We start from the raw sequence: 24,668 nt of genomic DNA on the forward strand, positions 1-24,668 counted from the left end.
CCGTTCCTGTCGGGAGGACTGTCCTGGAGGCATTCGAAAGATGTGTAAATATGGTGCTTAGGGATGTGGTTGTGTGGTAGACTTGGCAGTGCTAGGTTAATGGTTGGACTTTATGATCTTGGAGGCCTTTTCCAACCTAAATGATTCTAGGACTTCATTTGCACGTTGCGTGTGGGCTCTGACTTCTCATCCCTTGGCAATAAAGGAGCAAGTGACATCTAATGAAAGTTTGTTCTCTGTACCCAGGATCAAAAGCCTCCGAGGGCATTTCTGGAAGGTTATTAGGCTGGTGGACACACCACTTTTCCTGTTGTGCTGGGGACCCCGGGTCAATCTTTGCTACTTTCCCTGATCTCTCTAACTGCCAACTTGTATATCTCCCTTGTTTTGTTTATTAATAAACCCAAGTGAAGTTTGTGATGAAAAAAACGTGCAACAACTTCATATGGACTGTGTGCAGTCAGTGTATTAATTTGATGGGGCATTTAAAATCAGCTTTTATAACTGTTTTAATTTCATAACAAAGCAGCTGTGCAGGGTGAAAAGATGGGCTTTTGTGACATATGCTGGGGGATCACTGACTCTAAAAATGCCTCACGTTTTGCAGCCTGATCCATCAGGGATCTGTGAACTTTGTCAGATAATGGGGTTTGAGAGTCCCTGGGCTCTGTGATTTAGGAAGATGATAACCTCGTTGTGCTGGTAGTAGGGACTACACCTTCCTAGGCCTGATGTTCCCAAGATGCATCCATGGCACAATTGCTGTGTTTCTTCTGAAAGAGGACATTGCTAACATTGGTTCACAAACGCAGCTCCTGGGATTTGGGTATCAAGCGTGCAAGTAATTGCGCACTGGAGAATATGTAGCCTGTGCGTGTGAGATGTATTCAGGCTTGCTGGACTGTGTGCATACACTTGAGCAGTATGCTCGGGTGTTCAATGAGCTGGGGGTTAACAGGGCTCAGGGCAAGGGATTTAAAGCTATGCAAGACTTTGTGGTTGGCTTGCTTCCAGTTTTGACTGTGGCTCAGTACAGCCACAGGCAAATTAAAAGGAAAGGAGAAACCTTTCCTAGTGTGGGAAAACAATAGCAAGAAATGCAGAATCTGATGAGCTCTGAAACCAACTGAAGGTCGTAGCATAACACTGCTGTTCTGATGAGGGACTTGACCAAAAAATGGGTCAGTCGTTGGTGATTTTTGAGAGCTCAGCATCAGTAATTTACAGCTGACATTGAGCAAAACTGTGCTGTTGGCATGGTTCTGGCAGCTTCCTTTTTTCTGGGTCCCTAGTACAGCAGTGGCTCAGAAGTAAAAAACACAAAGGTGAAGAAGTGTGGTTGAGAGACTGTGTCATCTCCCAGTCAGCCTCTCAAGCAGCACGGGGCGCTTTGTTTAATACCCAGGCAACGTGAGAGATTGTTGAGGACATGGAGTTCTTGTGTAAGTCGAGGCAATATTTTCTTGTTTGCTGGGAAATTGTTTTAGAATAAAACTGCCTAGAGACCTGTGTACAACAGAGGCACCAATTTCCTCTCGACTTAATCTTGGATTACAAGAGTGTAATGTAATGGTTTTATTTCCATGGTGTGCTGTGCATCTAGGCTTGGAGTGACATCAGGCTACCTGTTCCATTTTTTTTCCTCATTTTGTAGCCTTTTGGAGTTTCTTTGCTTGTAATTTGTCTTCCAGGGACCAGCTGTTATGGGGTAGAGTTGGATATAGACTGGAACAAGATCTTAGCTGCAATCAAGTTTATGGCTTCACCCACACTGGGAAGCTGCATGTTGTAACTAACCTGGAGCTATAAGTAAGCCTGCATGCTGGGGGATTGGTGCCCTGTGGCACGCAGAGAGCCGTAGTGCTGAGAACAAGAGACCCTGATGGTCATCTTTGTGGGTTACCTACCACTGCAGGTACGCCTCAAGGAGTCACGTATTGGGTTTGAGAGAAACGTGAGTGCTGCATCAGTCTTCCTACCTCACCACTGAGGGCATCTTATATGGTCAGGGTGGCTTCAGGAACCAGCCGTTACTTCTGCATGGCCTTTGCATCACAGCAGTCCTGGAAAGTCTCTGAAACCCAAAGGCCAGGACCCCTCCCAGGGCATCAGCGCGTGCTGCCTTTTGCGGAGGCCTAGTATGATGCCTCTGGGTTTGAGACGTGCCTTATCGCTAGGTTTGAAACTCTTGAACAGATTATCTATCTGTCCCCCTCAAATGGCTTCCGGATAGTTATTAATAGATAAAACAGGCAGAATTGATTTGTCCCTTGTTTGTAGCTCAGTGCATGAGATGGGAAGTCTGATGTTTTCCTGCCCCTCAGGAGGCTGAAACTAAATTAAGCAGTTATCGAAGAATTTGGCCATGACAGCTGTGAAGGACACGGAGCCCCACAGAACCACCACAGCAGGTGAGATGCCAGCTGTAACGTCTGAGCGAGGCTGACCAGGAGTGTGAGGCTGGTTGGGTCAATGGGAACACGCCGGGGTCCTGCGTCTCGCAGTCCTGGGACCAGCAGAAGGAAATGGCAAGGCTACCTGGGCTGGAGCAGCTTCGAGAAAGCTGTGGCAAGCAGGCTTGTGCTGGAGCCCTAGGGAGACCACAGGCAGCAGCAGGACTGCCCCCGAGTGCTGCCTGGGTCACTTTGCAGAGGAGGACAAAGGAGGCCCCTCTCAGAACTGGTGGGGAGTTGGGGTTGAAGGCATCCTGAGAGCAAAGTGTGGGGAACCTGGGCTGTGAGGCAAGCGTGAGAGACCCCTGCAAAGGTTAGCATGGAAGTCCCAAGGGTAGATTGTCAGACCTATGGGTGAGAGTTGGAATGAGGGAGGCTGTTAGAAATGAAATCAAGGCTGCTACAGATTAGGAGGCAGGGCCTGCAGAGTCTTCCTTGTTGCCTTCTGAGTTGCTGTTTATGTTTGTGCCATAATTTGTCCTCAGCACAGCAGAATCCAAGTGGAAAGTAACGTTTGCATCCTCAATGGCTGCACTGGCCCCAGTGGTATAACTGGGGTCCTTTCAGCTTCTCCCCTCGACAGGGACTTTGCATATCTGTGACTGAGGGCAGTGTTCACCTGGGCTTTGCTGTGAAATCACTCACTTGATGGATTTTAATGTGCTGGAATAGACAGGCACAGTATGTTATGAATCTCTGATTCTGTGTGATTAGCTCTGGGGTGACAAATAGAGTGTAGATGGGACCTCCTGACACGGAGGCTGGCTGTACGTGTAGAACTGGTCAGCAACTCTGTTACGCATCTGTCTGGCGTCTCCATCTAGGAAAAGGGGTAATAAATTAATGGGCATGCTGGAAGAACTACAGCGGCAGTAGTGCTGTGAGTGCATCGAGGTCCCCAGGGAGGGCTTGGGTCTCAAACAGCTGCCACCTAAGTTGCCTGCCAGGAGAAGACTTTCAGGTGTGGCTGAGAGGTGACTCCGTAGGTCATCCCTGGGGAAAGCCCTCTAGGCACGTTCCCTGTGATGAGGTGGATCCTGCTCTTCCAGCTCATCTTTCCTGGCAACAATGGCTTTGGACAGGAATGATGATCAAAACATTTCTTAAAAGATACCACCAACTGCAAAGGCCAAAGGGTCTGTGGGCACTCTGTGTTCAAGTGGAGTCCCTGCAGAAGCAGCGTGGCTGGGTCGTGTGGCTCCCCAGGCAAGCCTTGGAACTGGAGCACTGTGCTGCCAGGCATGCTGCCATCCTCAGGACTCATCAAGGAGAAGCTAGGAGGAGGAATATGGCAACACATCCCTTTATAGGAAAATCTCAGATGCTAAAGAGAGATCCCGTGTTCCTCTGAGCAGGATGGACAACATCGCTCATGAGCAAACATTAGGGGAAATTGGCCAGTGTCTGCTGCGTCGCCAGCACATGCTGGAGTGATCCCTGCTCTAATGCACCAGGAGAGGGAAATGTCAGAAATGCATTGTCCTGGGAGACAGAACAGAAGAGGAGGATTCTGCTTGAGCAGTGAGTGAGACGGCAGTTGGCCTGAGCCCAGCCTCGTGAATAAATGAGCAGCTTGGATGTTTGGAGTGACCTGTCTAATAGGGTGGAAACAATAACAAATCAAAGCAAGTCAAATCCGTATCTGAGAGATTGTGTAAGAAGCAACTTCTGGGATTACTCTATGCGTATCAGTGTGTAGGGGACTCAAGAAAGGGAAAACCCGTGGCCACTATGTTGGGTTTTTCTTGTTTTATTTTTTTGGTCTTGAAACTTATGAAACCAAGGGAAATAGAACCTTAAACAGAGGAACAGAGGTGATAGGAACAAACTAGAGTTCTGCGTTCCTGGCCACCTGTGATGTTGCTAGCCCATGTGAAAGGCATATCTTGGTAGCATTTAGGCTCCTTCGGGTTGGAAACCCACTTTGTGGTATGCAGCAGAGAGAAGACAGAACCAAATTCTGGAACTGAAGGTCTGCAGGTTGTAGAGTCGAGCAGTAGAACAGCTGACAATGCAAATATGGGGTGCAAAGAGGTAGTTTTGAAGAGCTGACCTTGCTGAGCTGTTTTATATATTATCCCTTAAAGGTAAAATGGAATTGAAAACAAAGGAAAAAGGTAGACCTTTGTCAGGACATCTGCCTTGTCATTTGAAGATGTCTGAGATCCATAAGCATCATTTCAGTAGGGCATTTTCCAGAAGATCTGAAGAATGCTGCAGTGGATTGTCCCAGGGAGATGTTTGCAGATACAGTGGAGTGCATAGGAGGCAGCACGTAAAGGTCTGAAAGACGGGTTTGTTAACAAGTAAGGCCTGATAGCAGGATGGAGGAAAGTAGGGTCAAGTTCATGGTAGAACAGTGGTGGATGGTAGAATTTTGCCTTTAAGGAGTAAGGCAAGGATATCTGCATTTGATATTAAAGTGGAGAGGGAAACAGCAAGAGATCCCTCGAGTGGCTGAAAGAAAGCCAGAGTGATTTCAGCAGCTGGCTTTTCCTCCAGGGTCCTGCAGCAGCAAGCTAAAGAAGCTGGCAGGCAAACTCAACTCAATGCATCAGTCGCTTGGGTGGAGCAAGCAGCAGTACAGCACAGCACTGGTAGACGGCAGGTAGATGACAATCCGTCTGAGATTTTTTTTCCAGTCTGTTTTCTGTTTGTTAATTTCTTCAAAGTGTATTTAAGTATTTCATGTGTGCATTCCAACACGACTTGGTGTATGCCTCATTACCATGTTTATAGCTATTCAAATTACCGGTGACCTTCAGAGCTGATGGTTGCCCAGCTTGCATCAATGATTTGTAGCCCCCAGTAGACCATTTATTTCTCTTCTCCCATCAGTGCCAGCTTTTTCTTGAATGCTGCGGTATTGCCCACTCAGTCCGGGGCCCCTGCAGGGACCGGTGGTTGTCACAGACAAGTTGGGCACACGAGGACTTCTGAGTACGGCACTAAAAGAGAAAGGCATGATTTTGAACAAGAAAATGAGGCAGGCTTTTTGAGTGCCTTGGCCAGATAGAGTGCTGAGAGATGACACCCCGATTTCAAGCCAGGCCTTTCTGAAGTCCAGCTGAATCCACGCTGCTGGGTTTGAGTGCTGTCCTTTTGGTGTGCCTGGCACGAATTGCTGTAGCTTCAGAGCTCCTTGGCACCCATCTGCTCCTCTCCCTGCCTGCCCCCAAACTCACACTTTCTCTCCCTGCTTCCCAAGGAAGGTGAATGTTTATGCAGCAAGAAGAGTTTGAATGAGCTGAGTGAGGCTGAGGAGCTTCCTTCTTTGCCTCAGTCCTCACTGGCAAGTCCTTCAGGAGCCTGGGGCCCCTGAAACCAGAAGGAGAGTCCGTGCCAAGATAGGCTTGCCCGCAGTGGAGGAGGATGAGGTTGGGGAATGTTTAAACAAACTGGGCATCCATGAGCCCAGGGAGCCTGACGAGGTGCACCCGGGAGTGCTGAGGGATCTGGCTGATGGCATTGCGAGGCCGCTCTCGATTATCTTGGAAAGGCTGTGTTGGTGGGGAGAGATTCCTGACGACTGGAAGAAAGCGAATGTCAGCCCTGTCTTCAGGAAGGGTGAGGAGGAAGGCGTGGGGAGCTCTGTGCTGTCCTCATAGCAGAGGTGCTCCAGCCCTCTGATCATCCTCGTGGTAATAGAGGTGAGTGAGAGTAGCCAGCCTGGAATTGCGAAGGGGAAATGCTACTTTACCAAGCTGATAACTTTCTGCAATGAGGTGACTATCTCGTTGGGTGTGGGGAGAGCAGTGGGTGTTGTTTATCTTGACTTGAGCAAGACGTTGTCTTGTGTAACGGCCTCGTAGTCCATATTTTGCCGGTTAGCAAGTTTTAAAGTTTCCCTTCCATTAGAATAGACTTGGCTTGCTGTTTTCCCTAAAATCTGTGTTCAGCGTGGTGCTGGCAATCCTCAAGAAATAGCAAATCTTAAAAGAGAAGCAGTGTGAGTGAAGAGCAAAGCATAACAATGCAAGAACAGGAGGCTCTGAAGAGCAGAATGAGCTCTCTTTCTTAAAAAGATGGTTTAGAAGTTTTAAATACAAAGTACTAGATGGGGAATTTTCCACTGGGAAGTGTTAGCAGAACTTCTAATGCATGGACAAGAGCAGTGGGAAATATAATATGGGATTTGGATCTATTCGAAATTGTGACAACATCACAGCCTTTGGAGAGCAGGAGCATTAGGAGCATTAGCATCTCAAGAAAGGATCTAGAGAAGAGACTTAAACGAATCTACAGCTTGGCTTGTACGTCAAGCTTTCTGTGTTTCCCTTGCTTCCTATAGAACTAGTGCCTAGATACAGGCAATCGTGAAGCTCCTCTTCTGTGGGGAATCTGCTTTGGCTGGCATGGAGGAGTATGTAATTTATGAGTAACTCTCGTATCTGCATTTAGCTGTGAATGACACATGGGCACTACGTGGATGGGTGCAGGGACAAATCCAATAGTGCTGTCTGTGCAGCTCTGGAAGAGAGCTGAATTAGAGAGGTGGCAGCACACTGAAGAGTGTGGGTATGTCTGTGCCTTCTGCCAGTTGGGATATCAAATACCATAGTAGTTCAGGAGTATATTTTCAGAATGGTGTATTTGTTAACTAATCTAATTAAAAAGGGGAGAAAAAAAAAAAGTTATCCCCTCTGTTACCAGCAACAGAAATCCCAGGCTAGCAGTACAACCACGGTCCGTGCCAGTGGATCAGCTTCCCCTTTGTAAGGTGCAATGCTTTGTGCGTAACCCTGCACTCTTTTTACTGATCTGAAAGTGCTATAAATCCGCCACCTGGAAATTAAGCCTTATATTGTTTTCCTTACCTACCTAGGATAGCTTTCCTTTCCTTTCTCGCATGTTGCTCAGAGAGGATGGGTACCCAGGAGTAGCAGCAGTGACTCCCGTGACACCTGAGTGGATGGGGCTACTGCTAGTTTGGATCAAGGAAAAAAAAGACGCTTATCAGAGGTCTTTGACTAGGGACGCACCAATATACCGGTAGTGAATTACACGGTGCTTTGTGTAGAGATTTAACAGCAGGAGCAGAAAACAGCCAATGCATCTGAAGCCTGAATGCTGAAGCTAGAGGTGCAGTGAGGGACCCTGGGGAGAGTGGTGGGCAGCGGGGTGACGCAGGTGACAGACAGCAGTGCGATCACTTGAGCACGATGCTCCTGCCTCCCCCCCGCTACCCAGTGCTGCAGCGAAGTGCAGACACCCCGGAGAGGTGAGTCGAGTGTGCCAGCCCCCCTTGCCTCGATAGCCTTTGGGGTAAAATGCCTCACACTTCCACCTACAGCTGAATAGGATCCTCAAGGCACTTGGTTCACTAAATATGAGCTGAAAAGACCTCCTTTTGAGTGTGGAGGCTTTCCCTTTCCAACAGGGCACCTCTGTGTGTTCTGCAGAGCACCCAGCCCCTTCTGAGGTGTTAAGTTTTTGGTTTTGTTTTAAAAGTGGCGGGAGGAGGGAGCAATAGGGTACTGGAAACTGTGCAGAGTTATCGTATGGAGAAGAGGGGCAATAACTGCTACCTGTGTACCTCTGGCAGCATTCACAGTCATAGGACGCTTGCGTAGCCTTGTGGTACAAATGTTTTCAAAATCCTTATCTCAGTCGGTATTCCCACTGAGGATCAAAGATCTGGCTGCCTGGGGTTGTGTTGTAGCAGTGGTCTCATTTACTTAGTTTCTTGTGACAAGACCTGAGTAACTGCTGATAACTGCTTACTCTGCCTATTTGCAGCGCAGACTTAGAAAAATGAGACAGTAAGGCTTCCCTGCCATTGCTGGCTGCCTCATCGCTGTCATCCCCTTGCCAAAAGACCTTTTTGGTAACCTGCCAGAGGAGGTTCTTCATCTTTTGCTGGGGCCTGCCTGGTGGTTGGAGGAGGTAATCGGCTGCTTCCAAGATCAATGCGTTTGTGCTGGGACAGGTCCTAAGACTTGTCTGCGACCTCTAGTCCCTACCTCTGGGAGAAACAGCTCACTTTAACTGTCAGATTCACTTGAGTATGTTTTAGATCATAGGCAAGCTCCAAAGGAAGTCGAGCTTCATGCTGCCAAAGCCACAATGTTAAGTTTTGATTACAAAGTTGGAGAAACAGCTATAACGAAAAAGTGTAAGATAATACAAATCTAATGTAGGCTCAACATCAGACTTACTTTACCTGCTGCTCAGGGATTTATTAAGGAGCTTCAGAATTCAGTTCAGTGGATCCTTGTTGATAAGACACATCCTACTGAGTGGGAGGTTATCCTTGGGTTTATGTCCCTTCTTTGTAGTAGGGGATTTTATAGCTGCTCCTGAAGTTTCAAAGCAAGTCCAGGAAACCCCATGTCTCTGTGCTAATCAGGGGCATCTCTTCATGTGATATAGCCTGGGTTTTAAGTACTTTTTCTATCCAGATAATGCTAAGGAAATAGTTTGAAGACCATTTGGGGTTTCACTCTGACAGCAGGGACCCTAGGATGTTGCAAGTCTTCTGTTGTTTTGTTTTTTGTTTTTGTCTGAATATCAAATGAATTGCAATTATGAACGTTACATCATAGTGTTTTCCAAATGATGCATCAAAAGCTTATTACTTTTGGGTGATGTGCAGCAGTTTCTCTTGATCTAAATAACATTTTGTAGGCTACATATAACACATTAGTTCACGATCTGTTCCAGAAATTACTGTGTTACAAAGAGTTAGGAAAACATTGTGAGCCACAATGACCTGAAAACATATATAACTGTTCTCCTCCGCTTCTTTTGCATCAAGACGGTGCAAATAATTGGCCTTGTAAGTGCTTGAATTCAAGGGAGAGGTGCTCATTGGCCATTTTCTGGATAAAACGGGGATAATATCTGGGCACTCTGGGATATAGTGCAGAAGTGGGAACATCCAGAAAGATTAGTAACGATTCTCACTTTTTTTTTCCTCTTGCACTTGTACATATTTTTGTTTGCTTGGATGCTCAGGGAAAGACAATCATTTTCTCTGTGGCCGTAAGCAATGTAATGGTCATGTTTGATGCATTTTTAAACGTCCCAGAACAATACAAACCTTTCTTGCAGAGCCTGGTAGCATAAGGTGTGGGGGATCCAGTTGCAAGGAATTTAGAGATGACAGCTGACATTTAGAGATGCCAGCACACATTTGCTGGTAATGATTTTCATAGCAGACCCTGTGCTGGCTAGTCTGCATTGGACCCAAGTTCATTTTTCAGGTGTAACAAGAAGTGCTGGTTTTGTTCATAGCTCTTCAGTAGTTTGGATCCTGGCTACCTGGAAGATGTCCTTTTTCAGTCGGCAGTGGGTGAGGAGCTCAAGCTGATAGTTGCCTGGTTTAATGAGGACACTCGTGATGTAATTCTCGATTAAAATTGCCCTGACTCTGAGTTCATTTAATCTTCAGAGCACGTTTCAAGACTTCCTTTCTGTTTCTCTAAGCTTTGAGCAAGTAAAAACAAGTCTTAATGGGTTGGGAGAATTTTTCTGTGACAATGAAGTACCTTGGTGCTTGGTGTCTCATTTAGAGTGAAATAGCTATTTTATTTTTATTTTTTTTGAATAGGGGCCTGTCAGGACACCCCAGTTCTCACGGTGACTCCTGTCATCACCCAGTTTCTTTCCCTCTCTGCACCTCATTTTCCTTATGTAGCTGTGATTTCTCTGTTGCTCTGCGGATGTAAGAAGTTAACAGTACGTAGCGTGTTCCTGGGAGTTGTCTCACCAGAGTCCATGTTAGGTCTGCTCCTTCTGTCAACGATCCTTGATAAAACGACGGATGGTGCGAGTCTACTCGTTCATGTTCCCATCACATGGCCGCACAGAGGCCATTCTCTACACTTCCTTTCTACTTGATGTGTGCGAGAAAACCTTCTGAAAGTTCCTTGAGGTGCTTTGTTCCTCCAGACCATGCATGTCCCCAGAATTTTTTTCTGTGCTCTGCTCTGTCATGTTTCCGCTGACTTAACACTATAGGATGGTGGTTCTGGCCTTCCCTTTTTCTGAGTGTTGCTCGTTCTCACTCACCTGTTTGTTTCTTTCCACAGTGCTGAGTATTGGCGAAGGTGGCTTTTGGGAAGGAACCGTGAAAGGAAGGACTGGCTGGTTCCCAGCAGAATGTGTTGAGGAGGTGCAGATGCGACAGTATGATCCACGACAAGGTAAGCTGTTCTTAGATCAGTATGTCTCTCAGCAGATGCACTGAACAGCCCCAGAAATTCAGAAGTCTCAATTTTAAATTTCTTTCACACTTGGAGTTTGCCCGTTCTTTCCAGTGAGTGATGAATACATCTTATGAACTGTACTGCTTGGGGCGTTAGCTTATGTTACTGCATGCATTAACATCCAGTAGTAGACACACTGATTCACGTAAGTGGCATGGTACCGTCATGAGGACAGGAATCATCAGCTCATTTTGTAGAGGTGTTAGCGGTGATGCAATGACTGTTGGTCTGAACCTCAAACTCAGCAGTGCATTGTAGGAGCCTTCAAAGGAAGACACTAGATAGATCTTGAGTAATTTACATGTGTTTGTTCTGGTTCAAAAATACTAAAAATGGCTGTGACTCAGCCATAGCGCTCCTGACCCTCCACCTTCAGTGCCAGTCACGACCTAACAGGTATTGGCTGTTCCTGGAGGACAGCAGCCCTTGGGACAGCAGTGTTGGGAGCAGCTGTGAATTGCATGTGCCAAACATATGGTGCTCTTGGAGGTCACAGTACCTAACTAGGTTTCCTGCTGTTGTGGGCTGTATCACCACAGCTTCCTGGCAGCTGCCTGGGCAGTGTTCCTCTCCTGGCCTGAGAGCTGGGTGGAAGATGCTTCTGGCAGACCTGAACTTGTCCACGTCTAGCGCAACTGAGGAGAACATCCAGATTTTGTTTCTCGATTTATTACTTACAAGAGGGGAGAAGAGGCCCTGACTTGAGAAGTTCAGCAAAGTTCACTTTGCACATTAAATGAGTTTTAATATTCATACAGCTGGATTCTGATAAGCAAGAGTTAACTTTGATTGTGGAGTTGGAAACAAAGTTATGGAAACTTATTTTATTAATTTTCTGTTCTAACTTTACAAAACAAGAAGTGTTAATTAGTTTCTGGAAGCTTGTTCCCATTTCAAGTCATCTATTTACTGTAATCCTGGTTCTTCCTGAGAGTTTTAAATGTATATGTACATACCATCAGGCCTCTCTGTACCAGGACGCTTGGATACTATAAGTGAGCCACAAAGGCTGTGTGTGCTGTGACAGCCACGTGGCAGGTGGTGTGCAGGCATCCTGGAGCACATCAGTCACTGTGGAGAGTGTGTTAGGTGCCCTTGGGACCTGGGCCTGGTGGATGTGGAAGGTGTAAGTGGGAGTGGTGCCCCCCTGGTGGCACTACAAGCCTGCATGCTGCAGGGTCTAATCAGCAAAGCTTTTCTTTCACTCAGTCTCCCAATTAGTTCAGCTGTTAGCTCGCCTGCCTGAAGTTCCAGCTTGTGTTCCCAATGCTCATTTGTTTTCTTTCTTTGACTTATCTTTGTATGTGCTTCAGTGTATGTCATTGATCACCTTTGGCTTTTCCCAGTCCTGTGCAGCGACGGCTCCTGACTGATCACAGTGTTATGAACTCAGCTGTACTCTGCATCCCTTAGAAGTGAAGCAAATATTTCTGTTGTGCTGGTGGGAAACACTTGATGACGATAAAGACTTGAATGGGATACTCCTCCTTTTCCAGAGGTGGTTAAAGCAGATGAGTTGGGACTATACTGAGGGGATTCCACCTTCCTCCCTCTCATACTTGCTTCGCAGCTGTACTCTGCAGGGCCACTTGCCCTATCCCTTTGCGATGCTAAATTGAGAGAGTACCCTTATCAATGTGGTTTAAGTAGTTAATGTGGTAACTCCTTCCTCTGTCTAGGAGTTAATGTTTGCTGTGTGTTTTCTTAAAGGATGCTTCATGTCTGTGTCAAATTGAACTTGTGTAGTGAAATGTGCAGGTCCATAGCACAGGTCCATAGTACAGGTCCCTAGGCACTAGAGCAGAAGTGTGAGCATTTTCCTCCAGTTGTCCGTACCGTTTGGTTAGTGTGTCCCCTGGCATGGTTTTGGCTTCTGCCAGCGTTTGTTTTTCCTGACAAAGCTTGGGTGCAGTTTTTCAGACACAGTTTGTTTGCAGTAGGTAGCTTGGATAACACCATCACGATTGTGCACAGATAGTTTAGCTATATGGACGTGGTGCTTTTCTGCCACTTGCCCTCAAGACCAAAGAAAAAGGGTCTATTTTATGAGTTTCAGTATAGCCTAATAGCTGATTGGGCTATGCACTGTCCACTTGTACATGGCACTGGTTAGATGACATCTTGAATATTGTGTTCAGTTTTGAGCTCCTTGGTACAAGAAAGACTGTTTAGCCTGGAGAAAGGGAGGCTGAGGGGAGACCTCATCACTCTCTACAACTACCTGCAAGGAGGCTGCAGCGAGGAGTGTCAGTCTCTTTTCTTAGGTGACAAGTGATAGGACGTTAGGAAACGGCCTCAAGTTGTGCCAGGGAGATTTAGGTTGGATGTCAGGAAGAATTTCCTCAGAGAGAGAGGGAGGCTGGGTGTTGGAACAGCCTGCCCAGGGAAGTGGTAGAGTCATCATCCCTGGAGGTATTTAAGAGATGTGTGGACATGGTACTAAGGGACATGGTTTAATGATGGGGCTTGGTAGGTCAGGTTGATGGTTGGACTTCTTATGGTCTTGAATGTCTTTTCCAACGTAGATGATTCTATGACTCTGTAAAAGGTTTTGACCTGACTATTATTTGCTGGGGAATAAAGCTGTGTCAAGCTTGCAGATGTCTCCAGCTGTGTTTACAGACTGAGGAAAGTAGGAGGGTTACATGGCAGATATCTGACTAGACTCTTGTTGGGACAGATTGGAGATGACTTTTACAAGGTTAAGAGTAGCTAAGGAAATTCATTGTGATCCTCATTGAAATTCAGAGAGATCAAGTTCCAGGGTTGACATTTTAGAGATGGTATTAGGATGTTCCCTTAACCTGCATGTATTTTCATGCTTGGAGGGAAAAGGCCATGAGCTGCATGTTGATCTATCTTAATGAACCATGTTCTTCTGTAGAGGTACCTCTAGGTCAGAGCTTCCTTCTCAGACCACGGTTTGTAGACACTGCAGTGCTTGTGGAGTTAAAAGGAGGATGTCCCATCGTCCACCTCAGTTTCCGGCCCCAAGGCAGAAACTTAAGTTTCTCAGTTCCCAGTGAAGTTTTCCTTAAATATTCCCTTTTCCTATGGAACTAAAATCCTTTGGGGCTTAAACACAATTTAATAACTCACTCTTTAGGTTCTAAATTCATTTCTTACGGCCCTACTGAGTCAGAGATCTGCTTTCAGTCATCTTTCCATAAAGGTGATCTTTCTTATAGCATTATGATATCCCAAGAGGAGATGCAGGTTCTAGTCATCAGTCCTGTCATTATACACTTTAATTCTTCGAAGGCATCTCCTCTAATGCCATAGCCCATGTTGTACTTTAAGTGGTGTGACATTTGTATCAGTCAGAGAACTAATCTGTGTTTTCCATGTGGTTGAAACAGGCCTTGTCTTTCTGCCAATGTAGCATCCAGATAATCAGCTGATCCTCATGGCTGTTTGTTAGTCTGAGCTCTGTAGATGTAAGAACATGCATGCAGACACCACCCAGTCAAGTCTCCCCATCTCTGAGTCCGTTATGAGACCATCACATCGACCTGCCTTTGGGCAGTGGAAGTGCATCCCCCGGATCTCGAGCTGCATCTGTGATTCTGTGGAGGAATATCTTTGTCTCCCAGAGCAGAGGCACTGGTGGATCTTGGGACTGGAGGGAATGTGCTCCCACTCCTGCTTGTCAAGCAGCTTCATTCATACTTGCAGAAGTGCTGTGGAGCATTACCAGGGGATGTGATGGGCAGCACCTTCACAGTACCTGAGAGTCTGCAGATCTGTCTCCATGTGATGTTGAAAGATAGTCTTTCACTATGTGAATACATACGGGATTTTGACTAAAATGGAACAGAAAAAGAGGTTGTCTGTAAGTGCCCATGTGTACGTCCCCCTCCCATGCTTCTTCCTGCCCCTAGTATGACCCCAGGAATCGTAAGGTTTGGGGTTTGGAGAGTGCCAGGTCACTGAGCATGAGCTGCTTGGTGTGCATCATCAGTGAGGTAGGGAGAAGCATGGCACCTGCTAGAGCTAAAGCACCTTACCTGGAGTCCAATGCCACAGGCACACGCAGGTGGTGGTGGTGGTTCCCAGAGCTGCGGGTAAGTCACCATCTGTTCAGTCACCGAAAGCGTTCAGAGAGCGTGCTCCAGGAAGGGGCTCTGCCTCCACATCTGGACTCCCAGAGATCGAAGTGGTTTGAAACCAAGGAAAGAAGGGAGTTGATTTGGATAGGCTGTTATCTGTGTTGCTGGTTTCAGTACAGCAAGAGGAAAATCAGATGGGTGCTTGCATATCTTTGCCTAAGGGAACATGAGAGAGTTGGGTGGACAGGTGAAAGCAGCAGTGAAGCAGGCAGTTTGCTCTTAAAAGAGACTCTTCTCTGCCAGTGAAACTGGTGGTGGCCAGTAAGATGAGCGTATGCCAGCTCCTGAGCACAGAGGGAAAGAAGCTGAAACAAGTGGTTCAGTAAGTATTAACAGCTGCAAGGGGCGAGAACAGGGCAGAGCAGCACACGTGCACCCTAAGGAAAGACAGAAGTAAAGGGGAAGCTGAGGGTGGGAGGTACATGTGGTACATAAACTGTGCAGAAGCAGAGATAGCACTGAAACATAAACCTTTAAATTGCTTTGAAAAAAAGATAGTGTAAGATATCCTGGTAGTAAGGGTAGAGTCTAGATTTGTATAGTTGATGAAGACAAATGTAGTGAAGTAAATGGAATTGACTATCTTCAGCAAGTTAAAACAGAGGTGGAATTTTAAGTGAATATTTTAAGTCAATGTTATTAAAACCATTTCTAGCATGTATTCCAGGGAGAACCAAAATCTTACAGGTAGAGAATCCAAATGTGATTGTCTGAAAGAAACTGGGTAAGCAAAGCGCTCAAAGAACAGAGACTAGGATTCATCTGCAAAGAAATCTATGAGAGGGATCTGAAATCATAAATATAATATGCAAGTTGCCAAAAACACAGCTAAGGTAAATATTAAGAATTTTAAGAGAAGAAAGAGGAAGTAGAGCTGTTAAGCAGTGAGAGTGAGATAAGATCAAAGTTAATGAGATACGGCTCCAGGTCTACCAGAACACTTGCCTGAGTGTCAAAATGGGTAGGATGTTGGATGGATAGGCTGAGGCAGAATTGATGCTGATGGTTGGGGAGAACGGTGTCAGGGCTCTGATGGCACTAATGTGCCTTCATGTCGCTGATCAGCCTCACCTGGGGCTCCCTCCCATGCCCATGGGCTCAGGAGCTCTACTTCAGCTCAGTTCAGGCAGAGGCTGAAAGCCCCAGGCTATGTTGGAAGAGTCCTGGTCTCCAGTTCAGCCGTAGCCATGCCTGCGGACAGCCTGGGACCCTCCTGACCCAGACTGTGACCCACGGACTGATGTCCCCCCTTGACCTCAGACCTGCCCTGTCACTGTGGACCTGACCAGTGATCATTAGACCTGACCCTAACGCCAGCTGCAGATTGGCTTTCTAGCTTGTTTGAGGCCTGCCCCGTTGCCATTGTACTGTCCTATGCGTTGGACACCGTGCTGCACCTGGCCACCACCCCTGGGTCTGCCCCCATTGCATTGCTCAGGCCCTGTCCAGCGAGGCCCTTGCCCTGCTGGTGGAGGGGTCTCCCTGGGTTCCCGGCCCTCCTCCCCTTTGGGAGCAGCCCTGCCCTTGTGGCCCCCAACAAACGAGGGACACCAGTACTCTGAAAGAAATAATCGTAGAGTCACAGAATGGCTTGGGTTGGAAGGGACCTTAAGGATCATCTAGTGCCACACACACACCCCTGCCATGGGCAGGGACACCTCCCACCACACCAGGTCTCCCAAAGCCCCGTCCAGCCTGGCCTTGAGCACCTCCAGGGATGGGGCATCCACAGCTTCTCTGGGCAGCCTGTGCCAGTGCCTCACCGCCCTCTGAGTGAAGGATTTCTTCCTAAATCTTCTCTCCTTTAGTTTAAAGCCAAGACTCCTTGTCCTATCACTGTGCTCCCTGGCAGAGTCCCTCCCCAGCCTTCCTGTAGGCCCCCTTTAAGTACTGGTATTACGTAAAACTACCGGTACCTTAATGAAGGCTTCTGTTGAGGTGGCAGTAGGTCTGGGGTGGAGAGAGCACTGGGGGCAACTGAGTTAAGGTGCTCTGACCGATTGGAAAGCCTTTAAGACAGCTTTTAAAGGAAGGGAAGAAAAAGATGGGGAAGATGAGAGAAGGAGTAAGACAGAACACCGTTTATCCAGGTATGTTTTTGTGCTAAAGGTGATTGATTGTGTTGGCTAAAGAAATATCATCATCCCCGCTTCTTTGGATTTCAGGACAGGGCTTAACGGTGTTGTGGGAAATTATTAGTGAAGGTGGAGGAAGTGTGGGGGAGCACTAGAAGCTTGTCATCTGTCACTAGCTGATTAATGGTTTCATCTGTTAAATGCTTTCACTAGTAGCTGTGGCCAAAAGAAAACTGGAATGTGTTGCTAATGTTTCCTTGTGACATCACATGAGTTGAGGACATTTTACTTGAAGCTGGATGAGTTGGTGTAACAGGATGGAATTGCAGGATCTTGCACTGAACTACTGAGACGATTTTCTGTTGCAAGCTAACGTTTTACTTGAAGCAACAGAAAGAGGTGTATTAGTGGTTTAGGAGATGACTGTCAGTATAGAGTAACGTGTCTGTGAAGGAGGCAGATGAGTCTAGGATGTCTTGTACAGTGCGTTTCCAGCACATAGGAGGTGTTGGTGCTACAGCATAAGGAGTTGTTAACATCTGATCTGAAATTCATTGTCATTCTGATTGCTGTCCCCAGGCAACTGAATTCACAGTGGTCTCGTTCTCCCCACATGCATACATCTGCTGTTCGGAGTTGGCTCTTAGAATCATAGAATATCCCGAGTTGGAAAGGACCCACAAGGATCATTGAGTTCAGCTCCCAGCTCTGCAAAGGGCCACCCCAAAATCTGACCACATGTCCGAGAGCGTTGGGCAGGCTTTGTGTTTTTGTTAAGGAACCGAAACCTTGAGTATGGGATTCCTTCTTGGGTGAGAATTGAGGGACTCCAGACATGTAAAGCTTGTGCACAGAAATTTCAGTAATGTGGCTAGGGCTATTGGCAATATATGGAATTAAATGTAAGTTTCTTGTTTTTTCTTAAACCTAGGTGTTTTTTTTACTTGTTGGACAACAATTGGCACTGAAATGTCTGCGCCTGTGCTTTGAACACAATTCATTCTTGCTTTGGGTCAATCACAGAGTAGTGTCGATACTGTGGTCTGGGTAGAAGCTCTAAGAAGGATCTGCAGCTCTGGTTAAAATTGAAGAGGAATGTTTGGTAATAGCCATCTGCTTGGGATTGGATGCTGGCACTGTAAAGTGCAAGTTTATTTATCATACCTTGTGATGTTGCAATCCCATGGAAGTGTGTGGGCCCAGTTTGGGGTTATTTCACCCTGAGCTGTTGTGTCTCTCTTCCGTGGCCTCATTCCCTTGCATTTTTCAAAATCACCTTTTGTGGTAAACGTTGACTCTGTCTCCCCCACCTAATTTTAGTAGTGAAACAGAGCTCACCTGCCATACAGAGCTTGCTGATCTTTGAGGAATGATACTCAGAAACTAAAGGACAAGTTTGGGTTTGTGAAGCAGAATGTGCCAAACGCTTACAATGCATATGTGCAAGCAGCCTGTTGTCACGGTACGTGAATTGAGAGAAGGTGTGATAGTGGAGCATAAGCTCTCCCGTGCTCATCAAGCCTGGAACCTGGCCTTGGTAGAGATCCAAGACTGTTTGGTATCACCTTGCTATTCGCTTCTCTCAAGTTTTGTTTGTTTGGGGAGATAATGTAACATCTCTTTTAGGAGACGCTCTGTGCTGTTTGTCTGCTTCCACATACAAATCTGTCTTTGTGGAGAGAAATGCAAAGGAAATTCTTTGCAGACTTAGGCTGTATCTGAAGAGCATTTACAAACCTACTGGGTCTGTTTTTTCGCTGTGGCTGCTCCCTGGCCTTTCAGGGACAGAGCTATCCCTTCCCTCTGAAGCAGAGGAGACTTGAGGTGCTCTGGTAGTGCCCCTGGTTCAGGCAGTTACGGGACCAGTAGGTGGGCGCATTGCAGAATTGCTCTCCAGGACAGGTGTTGCAGAAGGGTGACTGGGCCTTCACCGTCTGGAAGATGAAGAGACAGAGCCGCAGAGACCCGGGAGGCTTGGATTTCTGCTGCTGCTGACCAGGGCACGTGGTCTAGGTTGCAGAGAGCGTGTTACGTGAGGCTGGGACTGACCGAGAGCTATGTTAGTCCTCGGTACGTAATAACTGTGGCACGAGCATGCTCTTACTAGAATTTTCCCTTTTTGTCTCGCTTTGATTCCCGTAGAAGGATGAGAGTAGTCATTGATGACTGGTGAACCGTCTGCTTCCCATGGAATGGCAGAGACTTCTTTCCTTATTGCTGCTTGTCTGCCCTCTTGTTTGTTGCAAGATTTTCAATTGTTTTCGATCATCACGGCACCTAAACCACTATTACATGAAACCATGATAACAGAGTTCCTAGTGGACTTAGTCTTTCTTATTCCTTCTTTTTATGGGAAAGGAAAAATAATTTTAAGATTGGGATGGTTTCTCTCTTACAACAGGAAGGTATTGACTACTTCCTCAGTATCTCTGGGTAGCAGTGGAGGTAGTAGAAGGGTTACTGCTTCTCCCTGTTATAGGGGGAAAAAAGAGAGATTTAGGAGCTTGAACCACCGTTTGCTCAAGAAACAAGTTTCTTACGTAAGAAGTGGTTTTAAATTGTAATATCAATTGCTGGATAGTTCACATTATTTACAAGTTTAATAATGAGAACATCATGGTGAAGTTAACCAGTGTAGGTATCAGAAGAGCAAATAATACAATAAGGGAATCAAAAAATCGTTAGCATTGCTATTCCTAAATAATCCATTCCCACTGTGTTGTTTAGGGGAGTTGAAAGTATTTTCTGTCCCAGTACATTGGAGGCACCAGAGCCACCGTCTCTGAAGATCATGAAGTGTTTGTATGCGCGTTGGGGCTTCAGTGCCAAAAGGGCAGTTTCGTGTTGTGACTTGGTCTGGACCTCGACCACTGGCCAGAGCCCGCTCTGAGTTCTGTCCTGTTTTGGAGAGCAGGGCAGGTTCTGTCCCTGCTGTTTGGGCTCTGGGTGGGAAGTTACAGAAGTTGTTGGCTGTTCTTAGGGTAGAGGGCACTGTTGTTCTTCACTCTCTCTGCTGCCAACCTCAGGTGATACAAACGCGTAGGTTGCAGAGGCGCAGGAGGATGGTGGAGGATTTTGGTACCCTGATGAGTTACAGCTCTCTAACTTCCTGCAGTAAATTTGTCTTCCTCTTGGAGGTCTGCTCCAGCCTTTGGGGAGGTCGCCTTGTTTTTCTGTGGTGTCTGTTTTGTAACTTATCTCTGTGTGTCCTGCATATGAAGGGGTGAGTTATCTATGCCACCTTTTCTTTCGTTTTCTTGGTGCATTATGGAGTCTCCCTTGATTCACGGTGATGCTCCTCTGGAGAACTTTCACTTAAAGTGAAAGTGGAGTCATCTTGAACTAATTGGTGATAATAGCCTCACCCATAGTGAGAACGGATGGTGTGTTAGACTGATGTGGAATTGTAGTCCTTCGGCTGAGATGCTGTTGGTGTCCCCGGTGGGCATTTGTATGGTTTGTGTCTCTTTGGTTTGGCTATAGTGTTTTGCACATAGCACCCACCTAGCTTGTTGTAACAGACGGCCTGGTTCAGCAATCATTGCTTTTAGTGAATACCTTGCTTTTTTTAAGAAGGACTGCACTAGGAGATGAAGTACGGGCAGCAGAAAGGGAAGGTAAAACACATCAGCTGAACTTGCAACAGCTGCCGAGAAGCCCTGGCTGAGCAGTGAGCCCTGGGTCTGTACACTGTGGGTTTTCTGAGTGGGTTTTGGTTCTGACAGACTGAATGTGAGGGGAAGGAACTCCTGGGGAGGCATCTGCCTTGGGGCAGTAAGCCGGGAGTCAAAGCAGAGCAGGCTTCCGGATGTGGAGCCCAGCCCTGGGAGGCCGTGCAGGAAGGGTGCCTGTTGTACTTCTCTAACTCTTCGACGTGGAGTTGCAGAATGCTAGCTGAGGAGGTGGGCACGTGGAGGCTTTGCTGCAGCTGTGCCGGGAGCAGACGTGCACCTTAGCCCTGCGCGACGGGCGCCCATGATGGGTGATGAGCCAGAAGGCGGCGCGCTCGGAGGATGCTGTGTGGCAGCTTGCACGTGGGGTGCGGCTGTGGAGCAGCTCAAGCACTGTAAATTGTCCTGCTGGAACTTTTCTGTGTCACCTTCTGGCTCTGAGCTCGGTCTCCTCCTTCAGGCCATACAGTTACTGGTCCCTGAGAACAAGACTTCAGCGTGAGCTGGACTGGAGCTGGACTGGAGCCCTCCTTGCTCGGCCGCTGGCTGCCACGTTGTTGTGCGTGAGCCAGCAGGCGGTCGGCATGCTCGTGCTCTGCGTCTTTGCCTGGGCGGCCTGGAGGAGGCTTGGGGTTAGGACAGAGGAGCGAGGGAAGCAGGGGAGCAAAAGCCTGGAGCGGCCAGCAGCCGCTCACCGCAGCCAAGTCGTGCCTGCCTGCCTGCAGCACTGGGGTGGCTGGTGCTCCCCAGGGCAAGGCCAGTGGATGTTGTGTACCTTGTTTTTTGTCACAGCTTCCTGCACTGTCCTTATAGACGTTTACTTTCACATTAAGTGGTGGGAAGGGTAGATTTGCAGCTTCAAATTGTTTCCTGTTTGTTGATACTTAGATATATCTGCTTTTACCGTGGTCTCTTGGCTGGAGAGAAATGACTCTACCCCTTTGGCCACTTGTAAGGTGACAATTCCCTGTCAGAACATCCTCGTACCTGGCTAGGAAGCTCGTGTTCAGCTTTCTGTGGCTGACTACTGTCTTGGCTGGAGTTATGCGTGCAGCAGCACATGAATGCATAGGAGCATGTGCAGAGACAGCTGAAGACCTGGTAACAATAGCGATGCAGATTATGGAGCATTGACTGACAAAGCCAGCCAGCTGCTGCTGGAAGAGCGTGCGAATTAAAACCATCTAACAAGAGCTCAGATAACCTCTCATCTCCCTCTGGGCCCGGTGCACCAACCGGCATTGCAAGCAGAATTGCGTTCCCTTCTGATGCGTATTTCTTGTTGTACACGAGGTGGGAACGAGTCCTCTGAGTACTTAACGCCAGTGTTCTAAAAATCCCCTTAATTTCTTTTTCACTTCTCTGACTTTCTTCCAAAAGACTGATCCTGTATCCAATATATTGCTTCTTATGTTAGGCTTCTTCTCTGTTTGTGCTGCCTTTAACCTTGATCCCTTTTGTTTCTCTGAACTTTCCACTTCATTTTAATTAATCTGATACTCAGCTGGCAGCCTTCTCTTTCAGTCGAGAAAAAAGGTCAACATTATGAATATCCCAAGTGCTGCTTAGGTTCTAAAGCTAATATATGTTAAGTTGCTGATTTCCACCCCTCACCGAGAACTTGCAAGTCTTGGCACTAGATTCTTTCCAGATTAACTTTCCCGTAATATTTCTGATAACAGAACACTTCGCACTGATTTGACCACTTAGCAAAAACATGCGTCTATCATGGGTACTTCAGTGGGCAGGCTTAGGCAGTGCTGTGCTGGCTCTGGCTGGCATGGAGTTACTTTCCCTGCAGCGGCCCCTGCAGCGCTCGCTTTGCACGTGTAGCTAGAACAGCCCTGGTATCGCCCCAGTGTTGTGTCTCCTGCTGAGCAACGCTGCCGCCGCATCGGGACTCCTCCAGACCCCCCCAGAGCCAGCAGGCTGGGGGCGGGCAAGAGGTGAAGAAGGAACATCACCGAGGCAGCTGACCTAAACCAACCAAAGGGATATTCCGTACCCTATGGTGTCACACTCAGCAATAAAACGGGGGAAAGGGGGGGGGGGGGGGGGGCTCTTGTTATGAAGATATCTGCCCTCCCAAACAACTGCTGTGTGTATCGAGGCCCTGCTTCCCGGGACGTGGCCAAACATCGCTCGTTGATGGGAAGTAAAGAGTAATTTCTTTTCTCTTGCTCTGTGTTTCTGTGCTTTGTTTATTTCCCCCTCTTCTTTTTCCCTTTAATTAAGTTATCCTTATTTCAACCTGTGAGTGTTTTTCTTTCCAGCGTACTTTCTTCTCTCCCTCTTTTCTAAGGAGGGGGAGTGAGAGTGGTTGTAGTGGACTTCAGCTGCCCAACAAGGTAAAACCACCAGAACTACAACTGTTCTGGGCATGAACTGAACGTCCCCATTCCTTAAGTGAGGGCTGTAGGAGCACTGAGGTCAAGCAGAGTGTATCAAGGAACGGTACAAAGTACCAAGATTTCTGTGACAGTTTTACTTATGAACCTCTTAGCAATGCTCTAGCACTCTTAGCCCATTTATCTCACTTGCACTGTGTCTCCAAGGAGTAAGGATGCAGTTGTCTTAAAGCACTCTTAGGCTGGCATTTGAACTGTTCAGAATTCAAAGGAAATTGAAAAATAAACAAGGCAGTTGCTTGAAGTGGTTTCTCCTGTGCTTATTTGTTTAGGCTTATAAAAGGGGGAAAAAAGTCCATAGCATTACTTTTTTTTAAAAGAACAAAAAAAAACCAACAACAACAAAAAGCAAGGCTATTTAGTATCCTACAGAAAGAATTTGGACTCAACAGAATTGTTTTATTGACATTGCAGAGTATAAGGAGCAAGAGACTCCCTGGAACAAAGACTTGCATTGCTGCTGTTTGTGCCTTGTAGCCTGGGAGGAGAGGAAATTCTGGCTAATGACTCTAAGTGACAATGTTAATTCTGAATTCTGCATTGTTGTCATTGCTGCAGAGCGCTGGTCACCACATGGTGAATGCAGGCTTGTCTGTGCCTAACTCAGAAGTCTTGAAACAAGCCAGCCCTTTTTATTGCCATCTGGATGTTTGACCGCCGGCTTTTTTTTCCAGTTTTGTAAATTTTCTGCTTTGTCTGTTGGTACTATGTAAGTTGCAGTAGTTAATGTCTTATGATTGCTTTTGTTTCAGTCTGTTTTATATTTTATTCATTTCCAGTACTGTATTTGATATTAGCTCACACAATGAGTTAGAACTTCTGTCGTTTTTTAAGCAACTGTATCATTTTTAGTTGCTAATATCTTCTGGTACTCTTTTTTTGTATTATGCATTTCCCAGTGTTTCTGAGCTCAGCAGTCTTGGAGGAAATGGGCACAAATCCTTTCAATATCTAGTTCCCTGCATTTCTCAGTTAGCTTTTTAATTTATTGTCTTTCGCAGCTTGCAGCATGTGTTTGCCCAGCTTTAGGATGCTGGGTAGCTGGCGAATGAAGTCAATCAAATACTTGAGGTTAGAGACCTTGCTCTTGATCAGGTGCCTGTCCTCAAAGCTGGCTGGACAGTCTGAGCCCCCAAGTGTGTGCATGTGAAAATGTCCTGGAAGTTTGCTCCAGGAAGTTGTTCTGTGCAGGCAGCTCAAGTTCAAATTGACGGGGTCCTAGTCTTCCTCTAGAGGCCATCAGTAGTGCTCGTCTTGCCATTAGCCACAGGAGGAACTTGCATATCACGAGTGGTCCTGTTGGGGCCAGGTATCTCACTGTTAAGAACATTGTTTAGGGTTAGGTTTCTTCCAAGCAACCTAGATCTGCTCTATGCACTCAAGGGTAAAGCATGATACAGCAATGCTCTTACATTCCAGGTGACCCACTTGAGTAATTGCAAAATGAGCAATCTAGTCAAATTAATAATTAATCACAAGTTCTTGTTGGCTTTTATATATACCTCGACATCAGTGTCAGTCTTCCATGGTGAAACTTGTTGCGGTCAACGGCTCAGTCTCCAGGTGGAGATCAGTAACGAATGGTGTCCCTCAGGGGTCAGTCTTAGGACTGGTGCTGTTTAACATCTTTGTCATTAACATGGGCAGGGGGATCGAGGGTACCCTCAGCAAGTTTGCTAATGACATCAAGCTGAGTAGTGGGGGTCAGCACTGGGGGGAAGGGATGTCATCCAGAGGGACCT

The 24,668-nt window shown here is 46.9% G+C and overlaps 1 protein-coding gene across 11 annotated transcripts in view; it reads left to right on the top strand.

Moving 5' to 3' along the window:
- SHANK3 (SH3 and multiple ankyrin repeat domains 3) overlaps positions 1–24,668 on the top strand; it is a 390,020-nt gene that overhangs the window by 224,886 nt on the left and 140,466 nt on the right. For all 11 annotated transcript variants that reach the window (XM_080596421.1, XM_080596428.1, XM_080596427.1 and 8 more), the window contains one exon: positions 10,487–10,600. In XM_080596421.1, coding sequence (XP_080452547.1) covers positions 10,487–10,600 — 114 coding nt within the window. The remainder of the gene's footprint in view (positions 1–10,486; positions 10,601–24,668) is intronic.

Source organism: Anser brachyrhynchus (genome assembly GCF_964034855.1).
Source record: "Anser brachyrhynchus genome assembly, chromosome: 1".
Taxonomy (NCBI): Eukaryota; Metazoa; Chordata; class Aves; order Anseriformes; family Anatidae; genus Anser; species Anser brachyrhynchus.